This window comes from Oryctolagus cuniculus, chromosome 14 (assembly GCF_964237555.1).
Source record: "Oryctolagus cuniculus chromosome 14, mOryCun1.1, whole genome shotgun sequence".
Lineage (NCBI taxonomy): Eukaryota > Metazoa > Chordata > Mammalia > Lagomorpha > Leporidae > Oryctolagus > Oryctolagus cuniculus.
This window is the reverse complement of record NC_091445.1, coordinates 33,885,174-33,905,952: the sequence shown is the minus strand read 5'-3', so window position 1 is coordinate 33,905,952 and position 20,779 is coordinate 33,885,174. Positions and strand designations below refer to the sequence as shown.

Below are 20,779 nucleotides of genomic sequence, written 5' to 3'. Positions count from 1 at the left end.
CATCCATATGGGCACTGTTTCCTGTCCCAGCTGCTCCATTTCCAAACCAGCATCCCACTAATGCACTTGGGAAAAGCTGCAGAAGATGGCCCAAGTCCTTGAGCCCCTGCACCCATGTGGGAGACCCAGAAGAAGCTCCTGATAGCAGGCTTCAGCCTGACCCAGTCCCAGCCATTGAGGTCATTTGGGGAATGAATCAGCAGATGGAAGATTTAACTTACATTTATTATTTGCCAGTCCTTCTTCAAGCTTCAAGCAGAAATCTGATTTTTGAGCCAAAATTCCAAGATTTACCACTTTAGACTTAAACAAAAAACAAATACACCTTATTCAAAAAATGCAAGGTCACCAAAAATGTACAGTGCACTATTAAAACCTATCATTCATTTATCCTATTTCTGTAAAACACATACCACCATTTCCCTATATACTTCCCTAGTCCAATTTGGTTTTTACCTGTTGGGGATCGTGATTTTGTTCAGGAACAGCATACTTGGGTACAAGGCCAGGAACTGTTGGAATAAAAAATGGTGCTGATGTGGGTACTTTAGGAGGTTCCTTAGGTTTATTCTTTTTCTAATTAAAAGGAGGAAAGAAAAAAGAATAATAAGTCGTTATTCTAATAACAGTTTCTACTATTTAATTTCAAATCAAATTTTAAAGCGAATATCAAAAGTAAAAAAGGAATGAAACTTTTTCAGATTAGCATGCTAAAATCACATCTCATCTGACCAATACCTCAGCTATCCTTAAGCAGGTCTTTTCAACATGGATGCAGCCATCTACCACCCTTGCTGAAGGCAGAAGGAAAACAACAGGGTGCAGGAAAAACCCTAAGACCAACACAGTTCATCTTCTGGACTAACGAGTATTCAGATAAAAATAAAGTTTCAAATTTCTTTTGTACTGCATTCAACCTCAAGCAAAAAATGGCACAGAAATCAAAATTTACATAACCACTTATAATATCAAGTTATTTTTTCCCAAAAGAAATGTGGAAGAAGCAATTTGGAGCTAGAAGTAATTTGTTAGATATTTTTTGTGAAACATGGACCTAATTTTTCCATTTTGTTGGAATCTTTTTGTTTCCTCAGTACTCTTTGCTTTCATTTTTATGTTTTTATCTTATTTACTTACTTATTTATTTTGAAAGCCAGAGAAACAGATCCCATTAGGTGGTTCACTCCCAACATGCCTGCAATAGCCAGGGCTGGGTCAGCTCAAAGCTGAGAGCCAAGAACTCTCCTACTTGGTAGCAGGAACCAAACTAGAGTCACACTGAAACGGGATGCAGGCATCTCAAATGGCATTCTTAACCACCACACCAAATACTGTCTCCTTCATGCTTTTAAAAAGCAAGACATTATTGTTAGTTTATATTTCAAATATTAAGAAAATTCTATTAGGAAAAACTCCCCTGGAATTCCCACTGACAGAATTTAGTTTGTTGAATACACTGCTACATAGCATTATCTCTGTAGCATTTGATAAAGCAGTCTACATTTCTGCCTAATAAAACAGTCTCAATTTTACCTTACGTGATTCTCAGTAACCCTTAGGAGATTGTCTATTTAAAAGAAAGCCTGGGATATTTGCGGTCTTATGGAGTCATGCTACACAATGATTCCAAGAAAACAGGACTGAGCACTACTGAGTGCAGTAAAAAGACAGCCCTTACTTGAGATGTCAGAGGCTGCAATGAAAGTCACAGTTGCTTCCTAACATGTTGTTCTTGAGTTAGTAGGGGACCACTGACAAAAAGCTTTTAAGTTCTATAGAGCTCTAGAAATTACTCTTACACAAAAATGCGAAAGCAAACAACTACCCAAAAGACAAATATAAATATCCCAATTTCTTTTACTCACTAGGAAATAAAAATATTAGAGATTTGAGCACATTTCTCTCATCATTCATTCAGGTTTCCATATACATTTTTGTGAAGAATAAACTAATCTGGTAAGGAGCAGAGGAGCCCAAAAACTTGGTTGCTAGTTGGACATTTTTCTGACTGTTCCCCTTGTACTCATCCTCTAATTCTTTTCAATGCCTTGTTTTTAAAGCTATTACATAAAGTGCACCCTCTAGATGTGACAGAGTAGAACATGATCGATATCATAACTATGCTCTTAACTTGGATTAGGAAATTTAAAATGTGAAAACTTTTTCTTTCTTACCCAAGACACACACACACAGACACACACACCATCTTTTCTGGTGTTATTAGTTATAAGAATAACTATTAGAGCTCATGGTACTTAACTACGTCAGTATTCCTTCCATTTTGTTTTTTTATCACAGTCCACCTTGTGATTTAGTATATAGTACACATGTGGAATCTAGCCAAATCAAGTTTCAAAAAGCAACAACTGCTTTTCCCACCAAAAGATAACCTGAAATTTTCTATGCTAATTTCTTTCGTTGCTTTTGCTCCTCAAAAATGAGGGTAATGAAACACACTCTGGTAATTTATACTATAGTTTATACCATAATTTATACCATTTTACATTCTTCATGTAAAATCTTAAACTTCTCAAGAACAAAGACACCAAGTTTTTTTTTTTTTTTTTTTTGAACTATACCATCTCAACACATTATCCGGTACCTCCTCCATTATTTTACATGCCTGGCCCTGACACAAGCTCTGAAAATCTTTTTGCAGTAGACATAGTAGGATGTCAGATGATAATGGGTTAACTGCAGCATAATAAAATAGGAAGCTGATAAAAATTTTGCCGGTCCTCAAACATCCAGTAATAAGACACACACATTATGGCAGCATTTCTTTTTTTTTTTAGAAGCTAAAGAAGCTGGAGCTGGCGCTGTGGCACCCCACCTATGTGGAAGAATTGGAAGAAGCTCCTAGCTCTGGATCAGAAGAACTCCGGCCATTGTGGGAGTGAACCAGCAGACAGATCTTTCTGTCTCCCCCTCTGTGTCTGCAATTCTGAAGAAAGAAAAAGAAAGAAAGGGAAAGGAAAAGGAAGGAAGGAAGGTAGAAAGAAGGAAAGAAGGAGCTTAGGAAGTAATTTAGTGGGTTGGACCTTAAAACTGCAATTCCTGATTGTTCTGGAGTCACAGACTATTTCTACCACATCTAAATGTCTGCTGAATGCTGTCAAAGTTGATGTATTATAGATAATGTTTGTGATAATAAAATTAGATGAAATAGCATGCAACTAAATGGAATTATCTTTGCTATTTTGGACATTTTTAATCCTAAGTGTCTTCTAAGTAAAGGAACTTATCTGTTAAAAAAATGGTTTCAGAGTATGTGCATAGGTCTCAGTATTAAGTGTATGATAATATTACCTTAATAACATCAAGATTAAGAAGGTTTTTCCATCGTGATTCAGGGAGAAGTGACAAAGTCACCAATTGCTCATTCAACTGTTCTGGTGAATCATACTCTATCATTTCATCACTTGGTTCTATCGTTTCTTCTGATACTTCCACATCTTAAAAAATTTTTAGGAAAAACAAATAAATGAGATTTTTTATCATATGAAAACAATTAATTCCAAATCTATCTGTATTTCATAACAGAGCCATACAAAATTTTTCCATTTTTTCATTTCTTTATCCCCCATATTAACTGCAACTCTCATAACCAAACTCAAGGCACCTCTTCACTCATAAACTATCTGCTATCGTACTCATATCACATCAGTTTTATTTTTTGCAGAAATTCAAAATATTTCATATTAGTTAAAAAATACTTTAATTGGGGGGCCCATGTTGTGGCATAATGAGTAGAGCCACCATCTGCAATGCCAGCATTCCATATGGGCCTGGTTTGAGTCCAGGCTGCTCCACTTCTGATACAGTTCCCTGCTAATGGCCTGAGAGGGACAGAGTTAAACGGCCTAAGTGTTTGGACCCTTCCATCCTTGAGGGAGACCAGGATAAGGCTACTGACTCCTGCCTAGCCCAGCCCTGGCTGTTAGGGCTATTTGGCAAGCAAACCAGCTGACAGAGGGTTTCCCTTTGTCTCCCCCTCTCTCTCTAACTTTGTCAAATTAATGAACAAATCTCTTTAAGAAAAAAAAATACTTTAATTGAACACTGTAAACTTGCTTTTGGTAGCAAAATCCCTCTATATTATTTAATAACATTACAACTCAAAATGTTTGCTATGCTGTGATTACCTTGGGTTTGACAAGTACCAGGAAGCATCACTACTGAAGGGACATAATCATTAGGAAGTGGCCGTAATGAAACAACTGAATACAGAGAAATATTGGACCTGAGAAATAAAAACACAAGCAGTGTTTTACAAGTTGTAAAAAAGTTTCTTCAAACTTTAACATTTAGTAATAATCTTTACAATCTTGAATTTGGCTATAAGATTACAGTCTCTTATTAGATAAGAAAATAACTCAACTTTTTGTTTCAGAGGCAGTCCCAAGTAGTTGACTGTTGATTAGGGCATCACTGACCTAAGGTGCTCTTGGGTAAAAAGAGAACTAGACAAAATTCAATTAAAATCTAAAAAGATGTCTTCAGAAAATAAAAACCTCATGCACGACAAATTGGGTCAACTGTAACTAGACACTGGGAGTAAAGGAATTTCTCTCTTGCATCTAGGAAGATCACTGCCTTTGTTATTTGCCAAACTTGTTTTGCAACTTGATTTAACAGGTAAAAATAACCTCAACATATTGGCAAAAATCAAACTTCACTTAGGAAAATCTTACTCAAGAGTAAGTCAGAAAGTGAACATGCTAATTATGTTCCTGGGGCTGCAGAACAGTCATGGATTTCCCTTATCTACAATGGCCCTCTAAGTGGCCATCTTTCTATTATTTGCTCCTATACCCTGGCCATGGATGACTAATAAAAATGTAAATACATGTCCCAAAGTACAGTACAGATTTTCTCTACCTAGTATGAATCTCAGATGGAAAACAGAAACTGGGAATCTCAGGTTCTGAATTCTATTCATTGCAGTACTATACATAGAACGCCTATGTTCCTGCTGCTGAGGTCTCATCACTCTGACAATATCTTTTCCTCCTTCTTCCTCATCCTCAAAGAGGAGAACTGGAAGAACGAACTTACCATAGATAAATTCCAAGATGGTCCACATGGGAAGTTGCCAGAAAGTCTCCAGTAGGTGACATAGTAACATTGAGAGGAGCTGAATCCAACAAAAAGCAGTCTATGAGGCTATAAAAAGAATTAGCATGTTGTAATATTTGAACTCCATTAAAAAGGATGTAATTCACAAAACAAAATTTTGCTAATTTTGCAAGAGATAAGAGATACAAAATTTTTTTTTAAATCAGCACCAAAATTATTACTAACAAACAGCTTTGTTAAATAAATTACTATGTGAAGATAATCTCTTAATGACAAAGACTCAGAACACTAAACAGATCAATTAACTGAAGAAAGAGTTTCTACAACAGAATAGCAGAAGAACTACTCTGTGTTTTTACAATGCCAAATTTCGGTAAGTTGACCTGGGGTCAATTCTGAACATACTGTATATCTGAAATAATTTTAATTATCAGTACTCTCCCATATTTTTGTTGTAACAGTGAAAATAATCAAAGGCTTAGGCAACAGAAAATAATAGAACAAAATGGCTGTAAATAAAAGAATGGTAATAGGAAAAACTTTAGAGCAATTCTGCCTGTTTTCCAAATAGATAACCAAGCCATTCATAAACAATTATAGGTGATGGAGGTTAAGTGTGCAGACTGGTTGTATGAAAATCCTGGCATAGTTGATTTCTACCTTGAGCAAGTTGAAACTCTTATTGGGGCCTGTTTTCTGTTCTGTATGGTAGGAATGGATCTGCATTGTAGGGTTGTGAGGATTACATTAGTTAGTAACTCAAGATGCCTCCTAGCACAGAACACTAATAAAAGAAAAAAGATGTTAACTGCTGTTATCTTGTTCTTGAAATAATTTTTACTATTTTATATAGATTTGAATTTCAGTCATTTCACCATACCTTCCCATAGATAGTGCGTTGGCTTCAATAAATTGGTTTTTAAAACAGCTCTAATTAAAATCAATATATTTTTCTTAAATGGATTCCCACCTTCAGCCAGCATGGGAGCCCTCCTGGAAGGGTGCAGATGAGTGCTTGACTTCTCATTTTGCTGCTTCCTAAATCTTCCTCTTTTCGTTTCCTTCATCTGAACTAAGAGTTCAGATTTTTGTTGATTGTTAGATAATTACTACCACAATCTCACTGTTCTTCCTGTTCAGATATGTTCTGCATCCTGATGGCAGATTTTCTTACGAAACTGAAGATAGGGGCTGGCACTGTGGCATAGCGGGTAAAGCTGCTGCCTGCAGTGCTGGCATCTCATGGGCACTGGTTCGAGTCCCGGCTACTCCACTTCTGATCCAGCTCTGTGCTATGGCCTGGGAAAGTAGTGGAAGATAGCCCAAATCCTTGGGCCCCTGCATCCGTGTGGGAGACCTGGAAGAAACTCCTGGCTCCAGGCTCCTTGCTTTGGATCAGCTCAGCTCTGGCCATTGCAGCCATTTGGGGAGTGAACCAGTGGGTGGAAGACTCTCTCTGTACTCTCTCCCTCTGTGCCTCTCTGCCTTTCAAATAAATAAATAAATCTTAAAAAAGAAAAAAAAGAAAGTGAAGATAGTACTGCTATCTGCTTGGAAGTTATTAGTTGACTTTCCATCAATTATATAAGCTAAAACAAATTCAGGTATTTCCTGTTCAAACAGCTAATGGGCACACCTAGCTGTGCTCCTCAGTGCACCACACTGTTCTGGCCTCACCTTACCTTTTCATTTCCCTTAGCCAGGGAGTGATCCCTCTATCCTCAGCATCCACTGAAGCTGAATCAGTTTGTAAGACTAGTTCCAAAGGATTGTATTCTCTGTGAAACCTATTCTGAGACCCCTTCCTGGATGTGATTGCTTCCATTTCTCCTCAACTTTTAAACCTTTTCAACATTTTAAAACTATGGGACTAGCTTCCATAAGCAACTCCATGGAAGAACAGTGAGATTGTGGTAGTAATTATCTAACAATCAACAAAAATCTGAACTCTTAGTTCAGATGAAGGAAACGAAAAGAGGAAGATTTAGGAAGCAGCAAAATGAGAAGTCAAGCACTCATCTGCACCCTTCCAGGAGGGCTCCCATGCTGGCTGAAGGTGGGAATCCATTTAAGAAAAATATATTGATTTTAATTAGAGCTGTTTTAAAAACCAATTTATTGAAGCCAACGCACTATCTATGGGAAGGTATGGTGAAATGACTGAAATTCAAATCTATATAAAATAGTAAAAATTATTTCAAGAACAAGATAACAGCAGTTAACATCTTTTTTCTTTTATTAGTGTTCTGTGCTAGGAGGCATCTTGAGTTACTAACTAATGTAATCCTCACAACCCTACAATGCAGATCCATTCCTACCATACAGAACAGAAAACAGGCCCCAATAAGAGTTTCAACTTGCTCAAGGTAGAAATCAACTATGCCAGGATTTTCATACAACCAGTCTGCACACTTAACCTCCATCACCTATAATTAAACTACTACTGAAACTAGGGGTGTAACAGGGCAGTAACATACATATCCAGGGTATGTCCAACATCAGTGAATACATTCATGAAATACACTATGATCAGTTTAAGTATAAATGAAGGCTCTTTAGTGGAAACATTATGTGACACAACCATGGTAAAATCTCTATCTCCTCAGAAAGCAATTAAAAATGTAAATCTTAAGTAATGAATACATGATTGGAAGAAAAGGCCAAAATTAGGAGTAGAGCGTTGAAAACAAACACTAAAGTGTGCTCTGCATAAGAATTGCTGCTTAAACTCAGTCATGGAGAAAATGTTTGATTTCTTCTTAAATCTACTTTGGAAGCTCTCAAGAATACCTTTTCTTGTAAATCAAGAGAAATGGGAAAAGGGAATCATTTGCTAACTAGTTATTACATGCTAGAGATTGCTTATGTTATTTAATCCAAACAAAATAGAGAAGATATCAGAATACATACAGATAAAGATGAAACATAAAACACAACAATGGTAGATTTGACCATTTCTCCTTTGTCCTGTTGGATATTGTTTAAGTATATGTGGAATGAAACTTCCTAACTTGTTTAGAATCGATCTGTTAAGGAAGAGAATTTAGGGCCAGCGTTGTGGTGTGGTAGGTAAAGCCACCACCTGTAACATGGACCCCAGTTCATTTCCCGGCTACTCCACTGCTGATCCAGCTTCCTGATAACAGGAAAAGCAGTGGAAGATGGTCCAAATAGAAGATGGCTTAAGCAAATCTATTTTCCTTGAAACTGCAATTATTATGTCAATTCCATTGTGCAACTTTATTTCTGTAGCTGTGGTGTGTGGGTAAACTTGACTTCAATTATGTAAAAACACCAAATTGAGGAAGGTGGTTTCCACAAACACAGCATATTTTACACTGCTCCATTAGTTCATAAAGTCCAAGTGGGACTTAATCCAGACATAAAACTACCATACAGTCTATTAATAATCCCACAAAATGAAAAAGAACACACACACATATATATTAAACATGTATTTTTTTATCCCCTCAGAAGAATATCAGTAATATTCTAATCTAGGGTAAGATCAGAGCCCTGCCTATACAGGAAGTCCTTTCTGACTATTATTCTGAATAAATGAAGATAGTATCTAAAACTCTGTCTCTTAGGTTACAGAATCACCTTCCACAGGAACCTTTCATGAGAAGGAAAAAGTGATACTTTTGCCTTAGCGAGAAATTCAAACCAATGTTCTAATCCAATGCTTCTCATGTAATGGCTCCTCAGAAAGTAGGGGTAAGCAAGGGATGCCAACAGAACAAAATTCAAAATTTTATTAAAATTATTTAATTTTATATATTTTTCATTCCCCAAAGAGTTCAATCTGAATTTTCAAATAAATCAAAAACAACTAGAGGGGCTGGTGGTGTGGCATAGCGGATAAAGCTGCAGCCTGCAGTGCCAGCATCCCATATGGGCGCCAGTTCTAGTTCCAGCTGCTCCACTTCCTATCCAGCTCTCTGCCTGGGAAAGCAATAGAAGATGGGCCAAGTCCTTAGGCCCCTGAACCCACACTGCACGAGACCCAGAGGAAGCTCTTGGCTCCTGGCTTCGAATTGGCCCAGCTCCAACAACTGTAACCACTTGGGGAGTGAATCAGTGGATGGAATATCTCTCTGTAACTCTGCCTTCCAAATAAATAAATAAATCTTAAAAAATAAAAAGCGGTGATGGTGGGAGGAGGACAGAAAATTTCAGAAATAAAAAATTTCAAGCCTGCTTCTCTGAGAATTCTACAAACATAAAAAAATTTTTAGTACTTTCAAAAAGCTTTTTAGGAAAACAGTTCAGTACCCATGCAATTTGTTTTAGATAAGCACAATTCCAGATGGATACCCTTTGTAGTATTATTGCACTCAAAGGTTTATTCAGATAGCTTCGTTTCTCAGGCTATATAATGAGTACTCATTCTTCAAATATTTAATATGCCATATAAATAATAAGCTGCTTACTGAGGAAAGAAATAGGCACAACAAAGGTTGCCATACTACTTACGGTTTTTTTTGTTTTTTTTTTTTTTGGACAAGCAGAGTTAGACAGTAAGAGAGAAAGATCTTCTTTCCATTGGTTCACCCCCTAAATGGCTGCCACAGCCAGGAGCCAGGTGCTTCCTCCTGGTCAACCATGTGGGTGCAGGGCCCAAGCACTTGGGTCATCTTCCACTGCCTTCCCGGGCCATAGCAGAGAGCTGGACTGGAAGAGGAGCAACCAGGACAGAACCCGGCACCTCAACTGGGACTAGAACCCGGGGTACTGGTGCCGCAGGTGGAGGATTAGCCTAGTGAGCCGCGGCACCAGCCATATACTACTACTTATGTTTAAAAGAGGAAAAAACAGAACAAAAAACCAACAGGGGTTGTAGTATAAACTATTCTAACTTCCTTAGTATCTATTTTCTATTGCGAGAAAGTCAATCCATTCTTAGAACATATGACATAACCTGAGCAAGAATGATTATCACAAATGTTGAGAAAACTCTTACATGCTGTTTCCTCTCCCATTTAAACACCAAGCTACTGTGAGAAAACAATTTCTTTCTAAGTCTCTATTCCCTCATTTGCAAAAGGGAACTAATTACACTAATAGCATCCACATCCATCAAAATATAAAACATAAAAGTACAGGACTCAGTAGCACACAGTAAATGTTACCTTAGTTACAGTTAAACAGTAGGATCATTTGTTTGATATGGTTTTCAAGCTCCCTCATTTGCTTCAAATTTTAACCAAAGAATTACTTATATTTTCTATAGTAAAAATATTTGTCTAACCAGTATAGCTCTTATTATATTTTCTTTTTTTTTGACAGGCAGAGTTAGAAGTGAGTGAGTGAGAGAGAGAGAGAGAGACAAGAGAGAAAGGTCTTCCTTCCTTCCGTTGGTTCACCCCCCAAATGGCCGCTACAGCTGGCGCACTGCACTGCTCCAAAGACAGGAGTCAGGTGCTTCCTCCTGGTCTCCCATGTGGTGCAGGGCCCAAGGACGTGGGCCATCCTCCACTGCCTTCCCGGGCCACAGCAGAGAGCTGGGCTGGAAGAGGAGCAATCAGGACAGAACCGGTGCCCTGACCAGGACTAGAACCCAGGGTTTTAACAACCTGTCGTGGCTTGTTTCTTACCCTTGTATTGTACCTAACTTCATTCCTTTGCATTTACCTAAAATGGTCTCTGTTCACCTAAAAACAAGGTAAACAGTTGAAAGGGGTTTACATCTGATTGACTTTTTATTGAAATTTGAAATTCAGCAAAAAGACTAATGCTGAGTCAAAGGCTTTGGCTCTGAATATGCTTAATTTTTCCATTCCAAGAATACAGCTACCACTTAAAAAATATTTTGCCAATTTAGTATTACTGAATATATTAACCTCTCCTACCTAATGTGAATTAATACTATCAAAAAGGGAAGTGAAAAGTGAATTGTCAGCTCTAAGTTTCTTTTAAGCAGTTTTAATTATATAAGGTTCATTATTAAAAAACTACAAATGTCCCAGAAGAGACTGACAATATTTCTAATAGTGTCTCTTAAAAAAGTTTTTAATTAAGGATATACCAACTTCAGGTGAACTTAAAGCTAAAAGAGTACACAGCCAGCTAGATTTTGTTTTATTCTATTTTAAGTGAAAAAGAGGCAGCACATTGTGGACAAATGTCCCTAATTATTGCAGCTGGACTCATTAGTGATAATCTTTAGCTGTACTTATTCCAAATCTGGTAAACATGAATAGGTAGGTATGCCTCATGCCTATAATCTAACTTGAAAGGAAATGAGGACATTAGGGTTTTTCCTTTGTAAAGGTCAAACTATTTTCATATATGAGCTTATCCAATTCCTGAGAAACAGATGATTAGCAGCAAGTAACAGCTTTCTGAGCACTCTGGATTTTACCCAAACCCTAAGACACTATTTTCACAACTTTAAGGTATTTAACATATCTTTTGGAAGAATGGGAAAAGGTTGGCTGGTGAATACTAGGTTATGGTATACAGGAGTAAGAAATTCTGGAGTTCTAATGCACGGTAGGGTGACTATAGGTTAATGTTAATGTACTGCATATTTCTCTATTCAAAAAAAAATCTGGAAGATAGGATTTTGGATGTTTTCACTAAAAGAAAATGTTAGAGTACACATTATATACATGGTACCCCCTAAACATATATATTTTCATAAAAATATTTTAATGTAAAAGTAAAAATAAGTTTTCTTTCAAAAATAACACAGTATATCCAACATAAGAGAGAAGATACAATTTAAAAAAAGGAAAGTAGTTAGTTTTTTTGGATCTTTTAATTACATTTAACACAAACTAAAACAAATCCAAAATAAAAGCTTATAGTCCTTAAAATTAACACATAATTTATTATTATATATAAAAGTCACACATTAAGACAATGACAGAGAAATCTTCTGCTTGAGGTTCAAGATTTACAAATATACTCACCACCCAGATGGAAGGTCCCAAGTCCTAATAGAGCAATCCATTGCAGCACTTATTAACCAACGACCATCAGGACTGAAAGCCTTTAAATTAAAAATATATATATTTTATAAATGTTTGGATATATATGAGGGTGTATTGTGTATCTAAATTTAACACTTTAAAAAATACAAAAAATGAAAAGATTTAGGGTACATGAAAAAGCTGAGTAAAATTTTTATATAAAATGCTTATTTTATAAATAAGAACACTATTTTCTATATAACACTGATTTGGAATTTGGGTAAGGATTATGCTTTTAAATGAAGTACAGATAGTGAAAAAAATTAAGATTATCTCAATTTTCAATTTTTACCACTATAATATAGATATCTATAGAATATTCACAAATTACAAATGACTACAAATATGCTATACTTAAAATAACCAATCAGAAATATTTGTTAGCCTTATTTCAATTAAAAACTATTTGTGAAAGCAACAAAAAACATATTTCCATGAACAGAGTACAGATTAAGCTAAGAATTAGTCCAAACTCCTATCATTTTGAAGACAGAGTGCAAACTCCTTAGTCCTTCTATTTTTACTTGCAGATTTACTTAAATATCTACTTTTCTCCCTTACTGACGCTTTATTTACAAAATATAATTAAAAACTAAAATAATCAGAAAAACTTTCAAAATAAACTTAATAAAGTACTTTTATCACCTAAAATAAATTATCTTTTCAAGTTACAAGAATGGATTAAACAATAGCTCTCCTTATTTGCAGGATATAAATGTGAGGCTTAAATCAAACCAGATTTTGTGGAAGACCCCAAGGGAAAAATTTTAAGATTTATAGTGATAGTAAGTCTAAAGTCACCATAGGGCTTCTCACTATCATATTAGCAAATGATATTGGAGTGAGCTAAATGCTAGTTTATTTACCAGGCTGTGGTGATAACATGGAAAGTGAAACCTGAACATACGGGTAGCTCAATTTACAGAAGGGTGCTGCAGACAATCAAGGATGGGGAAAAATGGCTCTTGGAGGTAAGATCATATTATAAATGCTGATAGATTTAATTAGACAAGACTTAACACTAAGCAGAAGAAACTGTAGACATATATGTTGAAAGTAAACTGCAAAAAGAAAACAGGAAGAGCGAACTGACACTGACAGATGTTTCGTAAAATGCCATTTCATCATAATCACCCTGCTCTCAGCCATCTTTTTTACATATGCTGTCAAAACAAATCGTTGATGGGTAATTTTGCCAACCTCCTATCTGTGGAATATAATTTCCTGGCCAATTTTTTTCTTCTATTTTTAAGGAAACGGGTAAGCATTTTTGGAGAGAAAACTGGTTAAGTAAATGCAGCTGTTGGGTTTGTCACTAAGTAAATATTTTATTTTTCTGTTTTCAGCTAAATCAAAGCATTGGCAATTGACATAAAATGGCAGCACTCAATACAGTCCTCAAATGACGATTTATTTCAATCGGCACAGCACCAGCCGTGGCAACCATTTGGGGAGTGAACCATCAGAAGGAAGACCTTTCTGTCTCTCTTTCTCTCTCACTGTCTATAATTCTACCTGTCAAAAAAACAAAAAAAACTACTTTTTATGAAACATACTTTTTAGCTAATAGATTTTTTACCACATCATATATCTCATTATAAGAATATAATAGTAGGGACAGCGCTGTGGCTCACTTGGTTAATCCTCTGCCTGCAGCGCCCGCATCCCATATGGGTGCCGGGTTATAGTCTCCGTCGCTCCTCTTCCAGTCCAGCTCTCTGCTGTGGCCTGGGAGGGCAGTGGAGGATGGCCCAAGTGCTTGGGCCCCTGCATGGGAGACCAGGAAGAAGCACCTGGCTCCTGGCTTCGGATCAGTGCAGCGCTGGCTGTGGTGGCCATTTGGGGGGTGAACCAACAGAAGGAAGACTTTTCTCTCTGTCTGTAACTCTACCTGTCAAAAAAAAAAGGTAAACTTAACCGCATTTTTATTAATTAAATTCTTGAAATAACACTAACCAGATTCACCAGATTCCAGATATTTCAGATAAATGACTGCCTATTAATTTACTACAAAGAAAAACAGAAATGAGTTCTCTCAGCCTGCTTTAATATTAAACAAATAAAAATATATACTTATGTACAATGGATCTTTCATTCTCCAAGGCACATTTTGGACTTTAAATTATTAAGTATTAAAGATAGCAAGATGGGGGATAATGCTGTGGCATATGGGGTTAGAGCTGCTGCCTGCAATACCAACATCCCATATGGGCACTGGTTTGAATACCGGATGCTCCACTTCCAATCCAGCTCTCTGCTGTGGCCTAGGAAAGCACAAGATGGCCCAAGTCCTTTGACCCCTGCACCCACGCAGGAGATCCTAAAGAAACTACTGGCTCCTGGCTCCCGATTGGCCCATATCTGGCCATTGTGGCCATTTGGGGAGTGAATCAGTGGATAGAAGATCTCTCTCCCTGCCTCTGCCTCTCTGTAACTCTGCCTTTCAAATGAATAAATTTAAAAAAAAAATAAAAAAGCAAGATGAATTCTGCGATTTATATTTCAATCAACTCTCCAGAAATATTAAACTTCTTTTAAATCTAGATTTTCCTTAAAAATCTCTTTGATGGGTTGGTGTTTGGTGCAGTGGTTAGGACACTGCTCTAAATGCCCACATCTCACACTGGAGTGGCTGGTTGGAGTCTGGGTTCTTTTGTTTGCAATTCAACTTCCTGATAATGAGTACTTTGAAGGCAGATGATGGCTCAAGAACTTGATTCTGTGACACTCACCCACACCTGGAATGAGATTTTGGCTATTGGCTTCAGCATAGCAGCAAGTGGCCCTGCTCTAGATATTTCAGAAATTTGAAGACTGAACTAGTGCATGGAAGATCTCTCTCCCTCTCCCCCATCCTTCAAATAAGTAAGTAAATTACATAATTTTTTTTGAAAATTAACCTAATTATTATTAATTTTGAAAAATTTCCTATAACAATACAGAGAATAAAGTCAATTGTTTGAACATTCTTAACCCCAATAGTAGTAGCAATGAATTAAGTTCTGTTCAAAAAGCTAAAGTTTGTTTTACCATGTCATTTATTTGGCCTTGATGTCCAGAAAACTCTCTGACAATCTTCCTAGTTTCTATGTCCAGAACACTAATGGAGAAGTCATCCAACGCGAGTCCCAGAATACCACTAGCAAGATAAATGCACTAATTTTAATAAACAAATAATAAGCACCTAAACATTTTAACTTTGTCAACCAAACACACTCTTAGAGAAATTAAATCAAATGCAACAAAATTTAAATAAATATTCGGATTTTTTCCTATTCGTTAAGACTTTAGAACTTTCATCAAAAACATCAGAAAGAAAATCCATTATCAATAAAGCAAAAAGTTTACCTGTCCCTATGTAACAGCATCATTTTTGGAGATGAATCAAGGTTCATAGAATGGATTAAAATTTTATTTTTAAAGTTCCAGAACTTGAGTAATCCTTCACTACCAGCTGTCACTGTCAACTGGTTTAATCCATCTACTGCAACACCTCTGACAGATCCCTGGTGAGCTTTAAATACATGTTGAAAGAAAAAAGAAATCAGAATTGATAGTGCCTATCTGAATAATACACACAGAGTGATTCCTTCATTCAAATACCTAAACTCCTACTATTTGTAACCCCCAAGATCTTAAAATTTATCAAGATTTCAGGAGGTAAGAATTCTTAATTATATTGCTTATGCATAATAAAGAAATAAGGTGATGTCATGCACAAAATTTTAGAAAATAGTTAGGATTTTCTGTTTAAAGCAGGGAAAATAAAAATTTAATTTGTGTAGTATTCAGTTTCCCTTAATATATCCATGATTTTCTTCCAAGTTTTTCAGTATGATGTTTATAAGAGATATAATGATGGCAACTGTGTCACTTGGGGATGATAGCTCACCTAAAATTGATTTTTAAAAAACGAGTAAGAGAGGCCCGTGTCATAGAGCAGTGGATTAGGCCACTGCCCACAACGTCAGTATCTTGGTATCGGAGTGCAAGTTTAAGTACCAGCTGCTCTGCTTCCAATCCAGTTCCCTAATGCACCTGGCAAAGCAGTGGAATATGGCCCAAATACTTTGGCCCCTGCCACCCATGTGCAACACCCGGATGGAGTTCCAGGCTCCTGGCTTTGCATGGTCCAACCCTGGCTATCATAGTCATTTGGGGAATGGATCAGCAGATGAATGATCTCTCTCGCTCCCTCAGTCTCTCTCTCTCTCTCGCTCTGCCACTCTGGCTTGAAAATAAAACAAATCTTACAAAAAAATAAAATAAATAAATAAAAATAAAATTGCAGTACCTTGATCCTTGCCAAAACTTCCTCGATGTATACCAGACTGCATGTTATATACATCTACAGTTCCTGATGATAGACCAATCACAGCAAAGTTTCCACAAGAAGTTATATCCACTGCCTTTAGGAGGAAAAAAATTAAACACAGATCATACAGAAAATAATATATTATTGTATTTTTTAACTTTCCAAAGTTTTTTAATTTTAAAATTTATTTTCATTTTATTTGAAAGGCAGAGAGACAGAGAAAGTGACAAATTAAGAATAAGACAAGACGTTGCACAGAAAACACCTGATTTACAAGCAGTTTCTGTATAATAAATTCAGTTTTTTTTAAAGATTTATTTATTTATTTGAAAGTCAGAGTTACACAGAGAAAGAAGGAGAGTCAGAGAGAGAGAGGTCTTCCACCCACTGGTTCACTCCCTAATTGGCCACAATGGCCAGAGCTGCGCCAATTCGAACCCAGGAGCCAGGAGCTTCTTCCAGGTCTCTCATGCGGGTGCAGGGGACCAGGGACAAGGGCCATCTTCTACTGCTTTCCCAGGCCATAGCAGAGAGGTAGATCAGAAGTGGAGCAGCCAGGACTTGAACCTGCGCCCATATGGGATGCCGGCACTGCAGGTAGCAGGTTTACCTGCTACACCACAGCGCTGGCCCCAACAAATCATTTTTAATACTTAAAATATCAATGCTGTAACAAAAAGATGTCTTTCTATTTCCTATGTTAAAACATGAGACCGGTTATATAACATTAGATCATGGCCAGAGAAATGGTTAACCACCACCTTGGGTCAGTCAGATGCTACCCACAAAAGAGACAACTCATAAGACTGCTGAACTTGTTTCTAAATAAATGGATGACTTCTGAGACCTAAATAGAAAATATTTAATTGAGGTGTACTCAATTGTGCAAAGTAACAAAGTTGTGACATCATTATCAAGTCAAGAAATATTCACGTAGCATTACAAAAGTATATTTCATATGAATACATTTTCTTCAATAACTAAAGCTTATTCCTTTAATAAAAATTTTGGTAAGAATTTATGTCCTATATTTAAAAGAATTTTTGGGGGGCCAGTGTTGTGGCATAGCAGGTTATGATAGTACTTACAATGCCAGTATCCTCTAGAAGAATCCCAGTTCAAGTCCCAGCTACCCTGCTTTCTGATCCAGTTTTTTTTTTTTATCTTTTATTTAATGAATATAAATTTCCAAAGTACGACTCATGGGTTACAATGGCTTCCCCCCCCATACCGTCCCTCCCACCCACAACCCTCCCCTTTCCCACTCCCTCTCCCCTTCCATTCACATCAAGATTCATTTTCGATTATCTTAATATACAGAAGATCAGCTTAGTATACCTTAAGTAAGGATTTCAACAGTTTGCTCCCACACAGAAACATAAAGTGAAAAATAATAGATGATTTTTTTTAAATGATGATGAAATCAGATCAGACCTATTGTCATGTTTAATCCCAGTGAGAGTCAAGTTGGGAATTGATAATTTCTTTTTTTTTTTTTTTTTTTTTTACAGAAGATCAGTTTAGTGTACATTAAGTAAAGATTTCAGTCGTTTGCACCCCCATAGAAACACAAAGTGAAATATACTGTTTGAGTACTCGTTATAGCATTAAGCCTCAGTGTACAGCACATTAAGGACCGAGATCCTACATGAGGAGTAAGTGCACAGTGACTCCTGTTGTTGACTTTACAAATTGACACTCCTGTTTATGGCATCAGTAATCTCCCTATGCACCAGTCATGAGTTTCCAAGGCTATGGAAGCCCCTTGAGTTCTCCGACTCTTATCTTGTTTAGACACGGTCATAGTCAAAGTGGAGGTTCTCTACTCCCTTCAGAGAAAGGCACCTCCCTCTTTGAAGACCTGTTCTTTCCACTGGGATCTCACTCACAGAGATCTTTTTCCAGAGTGTCTTGGCTTTCCATGCCTGAAATACTCTCATGGGCTTTTCAGCCAGATCCGAGTGCCTTTAGGGCTGATTCTGAGGCCAGAGTGCTATTTAGGACATCCGCCATTCTATGAGTCTGCTGAGTATCTCACTTCCCATGTTTGATCCAGTTTTTAATGTGCTTGGGAAGGTAGTGGGTCTCTGATGTGGGAGACTAGGAGGGAGTTCCTAGCTCTTGGCTTTGGCCTGGCCCAGACCACTGCAGCCATTTGGTCAGTGAACCAGCAGCTCAAAGTTCTTTCTCTCACTCTGTCACTCCACTTTTCAAATAGATAGATAAATCATCTTAAAAAACAAAACAAAACAAAAAAAAAAAACCCAGCATTTTATCTTCCTAAATGAAACATAAAAATATCTAATTTGAATGACTCAAAAATACTCATGCTATGTTGTATAATTTTATCCTCGGGAACTAATGGCTATTCTCTACAAGTTATAAAGGACTCTGACGGTCCTCCTATATTTTTAATAACTAAAGTTTATTAGGATTCTTACTATTAATGCACCTGCTTCTTGCAATGTTGTCTTCTAATTTATTAATCCGAATATATTATCTAAGAAAATAAGTAAGCTGTGAAGGTCATCTTTCAGTAACAATTTGTACTTTAGAGGGTACACCTCTCTAAAATTACTTTATTTATTATTTATTAGTTACTGGATTTGGTCCAGGTAGCAAGGTCATCAGACAAATGACTTGGCACGAGTACTGCTATAAATAGCCTACACTAAATGTTCTATGAACAATTACTATAGGCTGTGAGTTAAGAATTGTAGGTTCCAGAATCAGTTTTCTTAGATCCAAATACTAGCTCTGCTCCTGCCTAGCTTTTTGTTACTAATGACAGTAAGCTTGTTTGATTCTCTAAAAACAGAGGTGAAAACAGACCTTATCTTATGACTGTAAGAACAATATAAAATAATACATGGCAGGCAGAGAGCCTACAGCAAAGCACATAAAAAATGTTCAGTGTAATTATTCTTAACAGTCTTACTACAGCTGCTCCTCAAAATCATCCAGGTTAACTTCCTAAGGAAGCTTTAAGATAGAATCTATATGGTTTAGAAAATATGTAAGTGTTTAACATTGGATGTTTTTGCTACAAAGCATAGGTCATACATACCAAGTAATTTGTACAAAGAGGGTTAAATATTTGAGATTTACTTTCAATAATCATTTTCAAAATACAGGCATCCACTAACAAACTATCAGTTAATGAACAAATTCAGTGAAATTGCCAAGAGATACATTCAAAATGTAAGTCAATTACACTAGCAATAAAGATTCTAAGACAAAACTATGAAAATTCCACTTACAGTCGCATTTAAAAGAATAAAATATTAGAAAAAATTTAACCAAAGTATGACATTGACAGCTACAAAAACAATGTTAAATTAAGAAGTTCTAAAATGGGACTAGCACTGTGGTATAGTGGGTTTAGCTGACTCATGCAATGCCAGCATCCCATATTAGAGTGCCAGGTTGAGTCCCAGCTGTTCTGCTTCAATCCAGCTTCCTGCTAGTGCGCCTGGGGAAGCAGCAGACACTAACCTAAGTACTTGGGCCACTGCTACTGGCTTTGCCCTGGACCAGCCCTGACTGTTATGGCCGGTGGATCAAAGATCTCTCTCTTTCAAATAAATAAATAAATCTTTCCAAAAAAAAAGTAGTAGTTCTAAATAAACATTTCATGTCTATGGATCAGAGATGCAAAGAATCAAATTGATCTATAGAATCAAAGGGATTCACATCAAAATCCTAGCTGCCTTTTTGCAGAAATTGACAAGTTGATCCTAAAATTTATATGGAAATACAAGGGACCAGAGCCACAACAATACTAAAAAAGCAACAAACTTAAAGACATCACATTTCCTGATTTCAAAACTTAAGACAAATTTACAAGGTAGTATAGTACTGTTTTGAGGGCAGACATATAGATAGTACAATGGCAAGGGAACTGAAGAGTCCAGAAACAAATCTTTATAGTCATGGTCCAGTGATTTTTGCTAAAAGTAGCAAACCATTTAAGAGAAAAAGAATAGTCTTTGAGCAAATGGTGCTAAGACAACTCCTAGAAGAAATCACAACAGTTAAGTCTTCATGGCTTTTGGTCATGCAGTGGTTTCAAAGCAAGCAGCACAAGCAGGGGCTGGTATCGTGGTATAGCAGGGTAAGCCACTGCTTGCAATGCCAGCATCCCAATCCAGTCCTGACTACTCAGCTTCCCATTCACTTTCCTGCTAGATGTCTTAGGAAGACAACAAAGAGCACTTGGGCCCCTGCCGGCTATGTGGGAAACCAGGACGGAAATCTTGGCTCCTGGCTTCATTCTGGTCCAGAACTGGCTGTTGTAGTCATTTGGTGAGTGAACAAGGTGATGGCACATCTGTCTCTGTGTCTCACTCTCTCTGTTTTATAAATTAATCTTAAACAAAGCAAGCACAGGTAATATTAAGAGGAAAAT

General features: G+C 36.8%; 1 protein-coding gene across 2 annotated transcripts in view; it reads right to left on the bottom strand.

Moving 5' to 3' along the window:
• The window catches only part of WDR36 (WD repeat domain 36), a 41,331-nt gene that overhangs the window by 4,780 nt on the left and 15,772 nt on the right, over positions 1–20,779 (bottom strand). For both annotated transcript variants that reach the window (XM_070056530.1, XM_008262002.3), the window contains 9 exons: positions 16,351–16,465; positions 15,405–15,570; positions 15,087–15,195; positions 11,997–12,076; positions 5,059–5,166; positions 4,146–4,243; positions 3,310–3,455; positions 457–576; positions 222–303 (listed from right to left, as the gene is read on the bottom strand). In XM_070056530.1, coding sequence (XP_069912631.1) covers positions 222–303; positions 457–576; positions 3,310–3,455; positions 4,146–4,243; positions 5,059–5,166; positions 11,997–12,076; positions 15,087–15,195; positions 15,405–15,570; positions 16,351–16,465 — 1,024 coding nt within the window. The remainder of the gene's footprint in view (positions 1–221; positions 304–456; positions 577–3,309; positions 3,456–4,145; positions 4,244–5,058; positions 5,167–11,996; positions 12,077–15,086; positions 15,196–15,404; positions 15,571–16,350; positions 16,466–20,779) is intronic.